We start from the raw sequence: 12554 nt of genomic DNA on the forward strand, positions 1-12554 counted from the left end.
GGATGCGGGCGGGCGGCAGACTGACTGGAGCCGGGAATGAGAACACCCACGAGAAAGGCAGGGGTGGGGGCTGTGGGGGGGGGAAGCGAGGGAGGGGTGCTGGGCCTCTACTTAGCACACATCATCATTCCTTCCTAGCTCTGAGTTTGTGGGGGGGGAGGGGTTCCCAGGGCTTGAACTCTGCCCCTGAGCTTCTTTTTGCTCCAGGCTAGTGCTCTACCACTTGAGCCACAGCTCCATTTCCGGCTTTTTGCTGATTCACTGGGGAGAAGAGTCTCACGGATGCTTGTACTCTGCCCAGGCTGGCTTTGAACCACAACACTCAGCTCTCACCCTCTTGAGCAGCTAGGATGACAGCTCCAGTTTGATTAAGCACTTATTATGTGCAGGTCTGGGAAGATATTTTCTACTGTCTTTTCACCCAATCCTGTGATCAGGAGCCAGACTCAGGGAGGGGATGGCTTGTTCAAGGTGACAAGGCTACGGAGGACACTGGGGGGTCCCCAAATCCAGGCTTGGGAATCAGGAGAGGGTCTGCTTTTGCAGCTGGGCCTGTGTCCTTCCGTCACAGCCTGCACAATGCTCTTCCTGCCTTTCCTTGTGGGGAGAGCCCTGCCAGGTATGGTATGTGCTCTCTCAGTTCTGTGAGAAAGACCTTGTGGAAGGGAAGTTTCTGAAATAAAAGATCTCCTCCTGCAGAGGGGATCTAGTAAGAACTAGTGCAGCTTTAAAAAATAAAAATTAAAAAAGGGAGCTGGAGCTCATATCTGTCACTAACAACTCAGGAGGCTGAGATCTGAGGATCACAGTTCAAACACAGCCCAGGCAAGAAAGTTCCTGAGACTTATCTCCAGTGAACCAGCAAAAAAAAGGAGACATGGAACTGTGGCTCCACTGTGTGAAAAAGCTCAGAGATGGCACGCAGGCCCTGAGTTCAAGCCCCAGCACCAAAAAATCAAATATAAACAACAACAACAAATACCCATTAAGCTTTTGGGCCACTTTCAATGGGAGAATGCTGTCACTGGCATTTGGTATTTCCTGGTGAGCAAACAACTGTCACACCCAGCCCACCCCAATTCTGGCACCTGGCGGCTTCCCCCAAAATAAAGCCAATCACACAAGCCGAGAAGGACGACACAGGCAAAGCCAGCCGATCTGTCACCACCACCCACTTGAGGGTGATTTCAAAAACAGGAGTTGCAATCAAGTGGCTGGGGACAACTGTGTGTGTGTGTGTGTGTGTGTAAGCAGCTGGCACTTGCCTGTTGTCAGCTGTAATCTCCCCCATTCCTTCCAAGGAGCAATTTTCTGGCAGAGCACAAAGTAAAAAGTCTGAGCAGGCGAAGGGAGTTATGGACAGGCAGAGAGGAGAGGGTCAGGTGGCCTGGGTGGGTATTTCTGGAGGGTCGGGGGGCAATCTGCTCAGGTTGCACACTGAGGGACGCCCTGGAGGCACCTCCAGGCCCCCATTCTTGGGAACTATCTCTGCCGGGCCCCACCTGCCTGGAGACACCCACAGCCACATTCCCAGCCCTGCGGGAGCCACAGAATACAGGGCTTAAGCCACCTCTTCATGTGCAGTCCCCCCCCACCCCCAGGGCTATTTGTAGGGGACCCCCCACTTAGAGCATTGCCTGCAAGGGCTGACTTTCTAAAAAGAGAAAGGGAAGACAGCTGCAGGTGCCCGCAGTCTGGGCCACGCTCACGCGCGCGCACGCGCATACACACACACACACACACACACACGCGCGTGTGTCTCAGTGCCAGTGTCCTCCCCGCATCTGCTGTCCTTGTGACAAGGGGCTTTGTGAGCGCACAATGACGCCATCTGCCAGGAGATGGCATCTGCCAGGGGACAGCTGGCGTCTCTGAGGCTGACCCCGCCTCCCTTGCCCCCCCCCGTTGCCATAGCGACGAGGACCAGGGGCGGGGCCTTGGGAAAGCTAGCAATAAGGATGGACAGTCTGAGCCCCTGGCACTGGACGGGGCAGACATGGTGGGGCAGGTTTGGGGGCCAAAAACAAACAAAAAGAAAAAAGAGGGAGAAGCTAAAGGAGTAATGGGGTGTTTGGCCTCTGGATGGGAGGGGGGGCTCCCTGGTGGTTTAGGGGTAAAACTCCAGTGATCCCTCTCAGGGCTCTGGCCTCACCACTTCCTAAAGGAGGACTCAGCTGGGGGGCTTCTTTTGAACCCCCCCACTATAGACCATGGCGGTACTTCGGTACTCCCTTCTCAAATCTTGCCTAAGCACAGGTTTTGGCCCATGGAAGTTTCTAGAAAGCATCAATGGTTGAATTAAGTGACATGGCTTCAGTCCTCTGCCATCTGGCAAGTGATGGTAATGCCTAGTGGTTCCACGCGAGAGAGAATGGGACAGGGGTGTGGGAGTGGGCCAGGGGGAGCCCAGGGCCTGGAAGATTCTATTCCTGAAATGCCTCAGGCCACACCCGCTAGAAGCCCAGCAGTTATCTGGACCTAAGCCATAGGAAGAGAATCGCAGGGAATCAGCTTCCAGACCCCCCCCACCGGCGAGCCTGGGGCATCTTGGGAGAATTCATTTGCTCAAAACTCTTCCTTTTGGGGATCTGTGGATGTGTACATTTCCCTTCCAGTGTGCCCGTAGTATATGGATAACAGTCACGGGACTTGAACTCAGGGCCTTTGGCTTTCCTTTATTTTACTTGTCTTAATCCTTTTTTTCTCCCTTAGTATTTTTTTTTAGACTCAAGACTGACGATCTATCACTTAAACCACCCTGGAACTGACATGTTTCTGGCCCTGTCTCCCAGCTCCCCAGGGCCCCGGGCGGGCACTGACCGTGGTGATGAACCTGTACAGCGGCTGTCTTCTCTCGGTGTACTTGACCGTGATGGGGCTGAGGTCATAGCGGAACCAGATGGCGGGGATGATACGTCCAGTGTGGCTGTAGGCCACATATTCCTGGAACAGAGGAAGGGAAGAGGGCATGAGAGCCAGACACCTGGGCCAGGCCTTCTGGAAGGTGGGGGAGGGGGGGTGGATTGCCCAGGAAGGAGGGGGCCTTCTCCCTCACCCCCTTCTGATTCTGCCATCAGCAGCAGCTCTCTGGGTACCATGGCTGGGGGAAATCTTGGACCATGCAGCTGTTGGGAAGTTGACCCTGTGACCCGGAAGCAGTGCCAGAATCTCAGGCTGCATCTGACCCCGCCACAACTCACGGGTATCACAAAGTCATTCATGCATTCAGCAGTCATCCGTCGAGCGCCTCTCTGGGGTGATGGTTTCCCCGGAGGAAGCCAGCACACAGCATGACAGAGGGACACGGGTCTGAGCTCCATGGGCTACACATGACCACAACCTGCTGGCGTGGTGTACGCGCATGTGTGTGTATGTGGTGCTTGTGTGCTTAGCATGCATGCCTGTGTTTGTGCGTGCGTGTGAACGCATGCACGGCTATGTATTCGTGGGCGTGTCCGTGTGCGCATGTGTGCAGGCATGCGCACAAAAGCCATGTGGGAATGAGCTCTAATTAATGGGGTTCTAGAAAGCCACAGGACCCCACCTGCCGGGAAGACAGAGGTGGCTGAGGGGCTGAATGAACCAGGGTGTCCTGGGGCTCAGTCTCTGACCTGCAGGCCTCCTTGTGACCAGTGTCTCTTGTCTCCAACAACTGAAGACTAACATTGGGGTACCCCAGTCCCAAACGCTGGGTCTGGGGTTCTCCAAGGCCTGGAGTGAACAAGACTCAGCTTAGCTTTCTCTAGGAGAGCTGAGGGGTAGGGTGGGTGACTGAGGACAGAGAAGAAGAATTAATTAATAGCGGTAATATAAGTGTCACCCTATCTTCCTTTGTAGGCTAAGCCATTTTGTTTTGAAGAACTGCCTCATCTGACAACCATCTTATTTATTGACTCATTTTATTTATTCAGTCATTTTTGTGCCAGTAGCGGCTCTTTTTGTTGGTGCTGGTGGTGGTGGTCGTGGGGCTTGAACTCAGGCCTGCGCCTTTGTGTTCAAGGCTAAGTCTTCTACCACTGGAACCATAGTACCACTTCCGGTTTTTGAGTGGTTCATTGTCTCACAAGGGCCCGAGTTGGCTTCAAACCGTGATTCTTAGATCTCAGCATCCCAGTGGTTAGGAAGACAGGTGTGAGCCACCAGTGCCAGCCCCTGCCTGCCTTTTCTTATATAGTTCACAGCCTCAGTCCTGGTCAGATTTTTCTCTCTTGGATTCTGTCACTACTTGGTATCCCATAGTATACCAAGGTCCAGGTATATTATTTTCTTTCTTTCTTTTTTGTTTTTTTCTTTCTTGCCAGTCCTGGGGTTTGAACTCAGGGCCTGAGCACTGTCCCTGAGCTTTTTGCTCAAGGCTAGCACTCTACCACTTGAGCTACAGCACTACTTCTGGTTTTTCCTGTGTATGTGGTACTGAGAATCAAACTCAGGGTTTCATGCATGCTAGGCAAGCACTCTGTCACTAAGCCACCTTCCCAGCCCTGGGTATTTCATTTTCATGGACACAGACTCTGAAAGGCTGGACTGGAGGAATTGCCCTTGTTGGCTCCGGCCTCTGCCAGTAGGGGGCGCGGCTGCACAGGCCAAGTTGGGCCCACCCACCTTATTAGCCACCGTGTACTGGTAGGAATACCGCTGCTTGCCATTCTTGTCCTCATACACCGTGGGTACAATCTTCAGGATGTAGTCGTGGGAGGCCAGGGCTGTGAAAAGGACACAGGAAGAGGGAGGGGGAGGAGATGGGCCTGATCCTGCCCACAGCTCCGATCCTAAACCCTGCTGGCAAAAGTGTGTGTGGGGAGGGGGAGGGGGGGCTGCCATTTTCTCCAGGAAAACCAAACGATCTTCAATTTCTCTCCCTTCCTGGATGCCAGAAACTGAGGATTTCCTCCTGGCTGGGTCTGTACATCTGCATGTACAGAATGATTACAGTTCTGGAAATCACCCAAATATCTGTCAACAGGATAAAACCATTCATGTGAGGGGAGAATTTGAGAGGGTTGTTAAGCTAAAAACAAAACAAAACAAAACAAAACATCCTAAATTACTGGAGAGGGGTAGGAGAAAGAGAGACAATTGTTAATGTATGTGAATAGGAAGAATTATCTAGAACAATCCCCTAGGAAAAGCTGAGCTTCAGCCACTGGCAAGAAAGGCATTTGAGAAAGATGCCATTTCATTCTGAGGATTGTTTGAGTAGCATTATTTCGGTGTGTGTGTGTGTGTGTGTGTGTGTGCGCGCGCGCATGCCTGTGTCAGTCCTAGGGTTTGAACTCAGGGTGGGCCTGGGCACTGCCCTTACTTTTGCTCAAGGTTAGTGCTTTACCACTTGAACCACAGCACCACTTCCGACTTCTTTTTGCTTATTAAGTGGAGATAAATAAATCTCACATTCTGACTTGGGCTGGCTTTGAACTCACAGATTTTTTCCTTCCCGAGGCTGGCTTTGAACCTCAATCCCTTGGTCTCCAAGCTTTCTGCATAGCTAGGAAGACAGGTGTGAGCCACGGGTGCCTGAGGCTCTGTTTTAAAAAGAAGCAGCCCATCAATCAATTGCTCTGAAGCACTATGATTGGTGATTGATTTCCCTCCCTTTTGGCAATGAGTGGCCACTGTTTTCCTTACTCACCTTCCTGTCCCCAGAGCCCTGTGCGGGGCCTGGTACGGAGAGGACAGTAAGCAGCAATGCTTACTGAATGAATGGGCGTATGGACAGAGCCATGAATGGCCTGCACGGATGAATCAGCCTCTGAGAAGCATGAAATAACAGGAACTGAGCACCAGGCTAATTGACCAAAGACCGATCTCAGGGGGGGGGGGGGATAGGCCTGAACTCTCCTGGGCCTTTAAGGATGCTGAGAAAAGTGAAGGAACCTTCCATGCCTTTCTAGAATCTTACAAGGAAACTGCTGAGTGAAAGCTGTGGATTCGAATCCTGCTCTCTCCTTGACTCTGCTCTTTCCTCAAGACATTCATCTGTAAGAGGGGTGGCGATGGAAGAGACCATTCTAGGCTTTAAGCACAACCTTTCTGTCACTGTTGAGTCTCCTAAGGAAAGAAAAAATATTTCTAGGAGCTGTGAGTGTGGCTTAGTGGTAGAGTGCTTGCCTAGCCTGCACGAAGCCCTGGGCACGATTTCTTAGTATCACACACACAGAAAGAGCCGGAAGTGGCACTGTGGCTCACGTGGTAAAGCACTAGCCTTGCAAGAGCTCAGGGACAGCACCCAGGTCCTGAGTTCAAGCCCCATGACCACCCACAACAACAGAAAAATTCAAGGCTGAATGCATACATGCGTACACACAAAGTAGCTGCCTTTTATAAAGCTGATTATTTCCCCAAATCATCCCCCCCACCCCAGGGTCAAGTTCACTCTCTCCCACGGTGGCTGTGAGCATGGGGGGAGGGCAGTGTGGGTGGCTTCCAGGCTGGTAGCCTGCCTGCCCCCACCCTCATACCCCCTCCAGGGAGACTCTGGGGGGAAAGCACCATTAGGGGTTGGGGACTTACGGTTGGAAGTGAGTCTGTCTGCTCCGCCAAGAGCATTGAACGCGCCATGGAGGTTCTGCACCTGTGGAGAGGCATTGTGAGGTAGGGGAGAGGAGGATCGAGGTTCAAAGCCAGCCTGGAAGGAAAGTCTATGAGACTCTGATCTCCAGGGAACCAGCAAGAAGCCAGAAGTGGCTCTTTGAGCTAAGTAGCCTTGTATGCATGAACCCAGCCTCTGGGAAGCTTCTGGAGCAATGGCAGAGCCCTGGAAGGGAGCGGGCTGGCTCTGGACCCACAGGCTGGGGCCCTCAGGTGGATGCAGGTGATGAAGCAGTCTCTCGGCCAGGCAGCCCCACGGAAGGACAGGCGGCTCCCCCCGGCCCCGGCTCACCTGCAGCGTGTCCCCAAAGGAGAGCTTGTGGATGGCGTGTGTCATGTCTGGGTTCTGCGGCTGGGCTGTGGCACTGTGTGTGGACACGTGGAAGTTGCCAGGAACCTGGGTGAGGGCGCAAGGGTGAAGTCACCAGGCAAGTGACATCAGGCAGGACCTGGGGACGCATCTCAGACCACTCCCCCAGCTGATCACCCCAGACAGCGACCCTGAAGGAGGGGGTTTGTGGGGGGCACGAGGGGGGCAGAGCTCACCCATGGGCATGGGGGAGGAGCAGGCCAAGAATAGCCTGCTTCAGCCAAAGACCCCCTCCTTCCTCTCCCTCCCCGACCCCCAGTGCTGAGGTCCCATGAGTGGCAGGGGCACAGGATCTCAGACAGGCCTCAATGACCTCACCCTCCCCCCCCCACCCCAGTGTGAGCCTGGCCCAGGCTGGGACAGCAGCCACCACTGGTCCCCAAGGCCTGGACCCTGCACGGGGTCCCAAGTGGGTGGGGCTCACCCCAGGTTCCCGCGTGGCACCTGCCATGGAATGCCACCCACCCTCCGGTCCTCCTTAGAGTCTGACTGAGGGTGGCTGCCGGGGCTAAGAACTCGCATCTCTTTCTACGATGTCCAGCCTGGAGTATTTCATTGTGGCAACGGAGAAGAGGAACCCTGCCTGCTGGCCACCCCCTCCCTCTCACCTCAGTTCTTATCTGCTTGCCACAGTCTGGCCAGGGCACTGCCAGGGCAGAGTCTGGGCCTGTTCCTACCTCCTGAACCCCTTCCCGGTGGCTTCCCTTTCTTCTCTCTTACAGCTGTGCACATCTGCCCTGCACATCTGCCCCTCCTCCCCCCCGCCCCCCCCCCCGCCGCGCCATCCATCACCTGCTTGGGCACAGCCCTAGAATAGAGGTCATGGCGAATGCTCCATGAGTGGGGAATGAGTAAGACATGTCATCGTTCAGTCCCTGGTACCAGACATGGTGCCAGGCTTAAAGAAAGAATCCTAAAGAGCTCAGGGACAGTGCCCAGGCCGAGAGTTCAAGCCCCACGACTGATAAAAACAAACAAACAAAAACTAATTACAAGGGGCTGGAAAGGTGGCTTAGTTATAGAGCGCTTCAAGCCCCAGAACCTGAACAAAATAAACAACCCCCGCCCCCTCCAGCCATCCATGTGGTCTAGAATTTCTAGTTCTTTTTCGTCAGTCCTGGGGCTTGAACTCAGGGCCTGAGCACTGACCTTGGGCTTTCTCAAGGCTTGAGAAAGGCACTACTTCCAGCTTTTTTCTATGTATGTGGTACCGAGGAATTGAACCCGGGTCTTCGTGCATGCTAGGCAGGTACTCTACCACTAGGCCATGCCAGAATTTTTCTAGGTGGCAATCAGGCCACGGGCAGGGTTGGGAACCCCAGCCCCCCCGGATTCTATGTTAACTGAATGAAGAGGAAGGTCTGCCACCAAGCCCCCGCCCCAGGGGCCATGACTCAGTCCCTCGCAAGCTCTGCCCCAGGAGTCCTTGCAGGTGGCTGAGTCATGGCACCACACGCTGGAAAGAAAAGGTGGGGAGGGGAGACGACGCATTTGGAGCCTGTGACCTAGGCATCTACGTCAGAAAACAGGACCCCACTCCTGAGAGGAGGTCACCAGGAGGTCTCCCATCCCCGCTGGCCACAGCTGGAGAGGAGAACGCACATCTGGCTGGTGTTGATTTCCTGACGGAGGTAGCTGGACGTGGCTCTGCCTGAGGTGGGGGTGGAGTCCCTGACAGGGCACAGCTCCCCTCCACCCCAAAGAGGGAGGGAGAGTGGGTATGGGTAGAGGGTGGGCTAGAGCCCCTGGCCACACAAGTACATGTTTAAAAGAAATAGATGCGGCCGGGAACCAGTGGCTCCCGCCTGTCATCCCAGCTACTCAGGAGGCTCTGAGGATCAGGGTTCGAAGCCAGCCTAGGCGGGAAAGTTGGTGAGACTCTCATCTCCAATAAACGATGCAAAAAAGCCAGAAGCGGCACTGTGGCTCAAGTGGTAGAGCGCTAACCTTGAGCAAAAAAGAGGCTCAGGGACAGCACCCAGGCCATTTTGTTGTTGTTGTTTTTGTTTTTTCCAGTCCTAGGGCAGTAGACTCAGGGCCTGGGCACTGTCCCTAAGCTTCTTTTGCTCACTTTCCCTTTTTGAACCACAGTGTCACATCCCACTTTTTCTGTGTATGTGGTACCAAGGAATCGAACCCAGGGCTTCGTGCATGCTAGGCAAGCACTCTACCACTGAGCCACACTCCCAACCTCAGGCTCTTGCACAGCTAGGATTATAGGTGTGCACTATCAGATCCAAGCTGGATTGTGATGTGATCATTTCACTTTAGATGTCTTTAGATGCTAACACCTGCCACCTGTCTCTGGGCTACATGGGAGGGGGGACTGGTCATTTGTGGCTCCCGTGTCAAGGGCTGGGGGAAAGTGGGTAGACACCACGAGTGACCAGTGACATAGGGACGAGGATGTGGATAGGATATCCGGGCTGTGTGACCTTGGGGAGGTACTTAACCCCTCTGGGCCTCAGCTTCCAGTCAGAGGCTTCATGGCGTCAATCCAGAGCCAAGCAGAAAGCAGGCAGGAGCTGTTCAGGGCCCAGCCCCAGTGCCCTGGCCGTCCATGCCCGCCCGTGGAAAATGGGGTCCTTAAACCCACCCCTCCTCGTACCTCACCTGCTTTGCCCCCATCATGCCTCTAGAATGCCCCCAGCATGCACACTGCCACCTTCCTTAAACACACAGCTCTGCAGGTCGGTGCCAGTGGTTCACGCCTGTCTTCCCAAGCCACTCAGGAGGCTGAGATCGGAGGATCATGGTTCGAGGCCCAGCCAGGGAAGAACGATCAGGGAGATACTTCCTCTCCAGAGTCAGCAAAACAAAGGTGGAAGGGGAGGTGTGGATCAAGGGGGTGGAGAACCAACTTAGATTGAGAATGCTCAGGGAAGAGCATGAGGCCTTGAGTTCAAGCCTTAGTATAGGCACAAAAAGGAATGAATGAATGAATGAATGAATGAATGTGTAGTCTCAGATGAATAAATTGAGTGTGCACTGACTCTTTAATCCTCACTCAACCTAAAAGTAGCTTGTGTACATTGCTCTGCCAGAGGAAGAATAGCTTAGCACCGCAGGGCTCTGGCGTCTGACACCTGTAATCCTAGCTACTCAGGAGGCTGAGATCTGAGGATCGTGGTTCAAAGCCAGCCCGGACGTGAAAGTCCATGAGACTCTTTATCTCCAACAAACCACCAGAAAACTGGAAGTGGCGCTTGGCTCAAAGGGTAGGGCGGTAGCCTTGAGCTGAAGAGCTCAGGGACAGTGCCCAGGCCCCGAGTTCAAGCCCCATGACTGACCAAACCAAAAAAAAAAAAATGGGGAGAAGAGTAACCCCTTTGCCCCATCCATTAACAACACTCATTGAAGCTCGAGCCCAATCTGGACTCTGGGATACCTACAGCTGGACTTTGCTTCCAGCTGGCCATTGGGGTCAAGAGTCAAGGTCACAGAGTCTCCACTTGGGGATGGGCTGGCCGTTGGGGTCAGGGGTCAAGGGCACAGCCTTTCCACCTGGGGGGGGGCAAGGCTGGGCCAGAGGGAGGGAGAGGACAGGGGGCGCCATACCTTGTTGATGCTGAACTGGCCCTCGAAGCGGCAGCCTGCCCCGTTGTTCAGGGGGATCTTCATGGAGTTGTCGATGTGACCCACCTCGTGTCGGCCCATCTCATCCTGGATGTCCAACCCGACCACTGTGGACGCAACAGAGCCCCGTGAAGCCCGGCCCGGGCATGCCAGAGGCCATGCAGGCACCAGCCTAGCCTCCCCAGTGCAGGAGAAAAGAAAGCAAACAAAGAGGAGAAAAGCCAGCATCTCCCAATAGGCCCGTTCACCAGAAAACCTCCGCCCCATCGCTGGACAGAGAAGTGGAGGCTCCAGGGGCGGGGGTCATGGTTATCTGAGGCCTTCTTAACCCCCACCCCCAGCCTCTCTGGGTATCTCTCTGTGAAATGGGAACAATACAAATGCAACATGCCAGCTTGCTGTATGTCATTTTAGCTAACTCAGGAAGCTCAGATCTGAGGATTGTGGTTCGAAGCCAGCCCAGGCAGGAGAATCCATGAGACTCATTTCTAATGAATCACCAAAAAGCTGGAAATGCGAGGCCAGGGGTTTGGCCTAGTGGTAGAGTGCTTGCCTAGCATGCATGAAGACCCAGGTTCGATTCCTTGGTACCACGTACATAGAAAAAAAAAAAAAAAAACGGAAGTGGTGCTGAGGCTCAAGTGCTGGAGCTCTAGCCTTGAGAAAGTTCAAGGACAGTGCTCAGGCCCTGAGCTCAAGCCCAGGACTGGCAAAAAAAAAAAAAAAAAAAAAGGGGGGGGGTGTGGGGGGGAAGGGAAACGGGTACCAAGACATGTGAAAGGGTATCAATGTATGTGAATTAATGCACCTTCTATCTGGCAAATATCATGTAACCCTTTTACTAATTACAATAAAAAAAAAAATCCTAAAAAATAAAAAAAAAAAGTTATGAGAAAGGTTATCAATGTCCAAGAAGTAATGTACCCAGTACCTGACAAATGTGACTTTAACCCCTCTATACATTACCCTGACAATAAAAATATATATATATTTGTATATATGTATATATGCCACTTAAAAAAAAATAAAAAGGAATTTCCACGGAAGAGTACGGATGAATGGACCTAGAAAACGTTTAGAACAGAGATCGATGGACAGAAAGTAAAAAGAGTAAATCAAGGGCCCGGAGTATGGCCTAGTGGTCAAGTGGTTGCCTAGCATGCACAAAAACCCAGGTTCAATTCCTCGGTACCACATACATAGAAAAAAGCTAGAAGGGAGAAGGGAGAAGGGAGAAGGGAGAAGAGAGAAGGGAGAAGAGAGAAGGGAAAGGGAGAAGGGAGAAGGGAGAAGAAGAAGAGGAAGAAGAAGAAGAAGAAGAAGAAGAAGAAGAAGAGGAGGAGGAGGAGGAGGAGGAGGAGGAGGAGGAGGAGGAGGAGGAGGAGGAGGAGGAGGAAGAAAAAAAAGCCAGAAGTGGTGCTCTGGCTCAAGTGATAGAGCGCTAGACTTGAGTAAAGCCCCAGGACAGTGCTCAGGTCCTGAGTTTGAGCCCCAGGACTGGCAAAAAAGTATCCAGATATCAGTACTTCATGAATCTCAGACTCTCGGTTCTCAGGGGAGAGGAAAGCATCCCTTCATCCACTCATTCATCCACTGCTTCCACGCACACACCTTTCTTTCCCCAAAGCCCCAAGGCCCTCTGTCTAGGGAGGGTACTTGGGGGCCCGGGTGATTCCTCTGGGTTCTTTTCTGCACACCACATAGCAGGTGGCCTTGAGTCCTGGTCCTGATTTTAGCAGGCCTCTGTTTAGGGCTGTGTAAAACAGGCAGATCACAGTGCCTGCGGTGTGGCCTGAGATGGCTAGAGAGGCAGGCAGGGTGAGATCAGATCCTGTAAACTATAGAAATGCAGAAAAATTCCCTGGTAGGGGCGTCAGAAGAAGGGCGTGATGCGGAGTGAAAACAGCTGGAAATGATTTAAAAGAGAGCCTGCCATAAAAGGCATCGGGGGCCCGGCCTACCTAGAGGAGCTCTGGGCTCTAGTCTTCCAAGCATGAGGCCCTGCCAGCTGGGCTCTGCA

At 53.2% G+C, this 12554-nt stretch overlaps 1 protein-coding gene across 1 annotated transcript in view; it reads right to left on the reverse strand.

The window, feature by feature from the left end:
• Positions 1-12554, reverse strand: part of Ergic1 (endoplasmic reticulum-golgi intermediate compartment 1) — a 49154-nt gene that overhangs the window by 5287 nt on the left and 31313 nt on the right. The window contains exons 5-9 of the mRNA XM_090325431.1: positions 10517-10641; positions 6881-6985; positions 6511-6571; positions 4603-4703; positions 2821-2943 (exon numbers count right to left, since the gene is read on the reverse strand). Coding sequence (XP_090181557.1) covers positions 2821-2943; positions 4603-4703; positions 6511-6571; positions 6881-6985; positions 10517-10641 — 515 coding nt within the window. The remainder of the gene's footprint in view (positions 1-2820; positions 2944-4602; positions 4704-6510; positions 6572-6880; positions 6986-10516; positions 10642-12554) is intronic.

Source organism: Megascapheus bottae, chromosome 38 (assembly GCF_031878675.1).
Source record: "Megascapheus bottae isolate mThoBot1 chromosome 38, mThoBot2.hap1, whole genome shotgun sequence".
In the NCBI taxonomy this organism is placed as follows: Eukaryota; Metazoa; Chordata; class Mammalia; order Rodentia; family Geomyidae; genus Megascapheus; species Megascapheus bottae.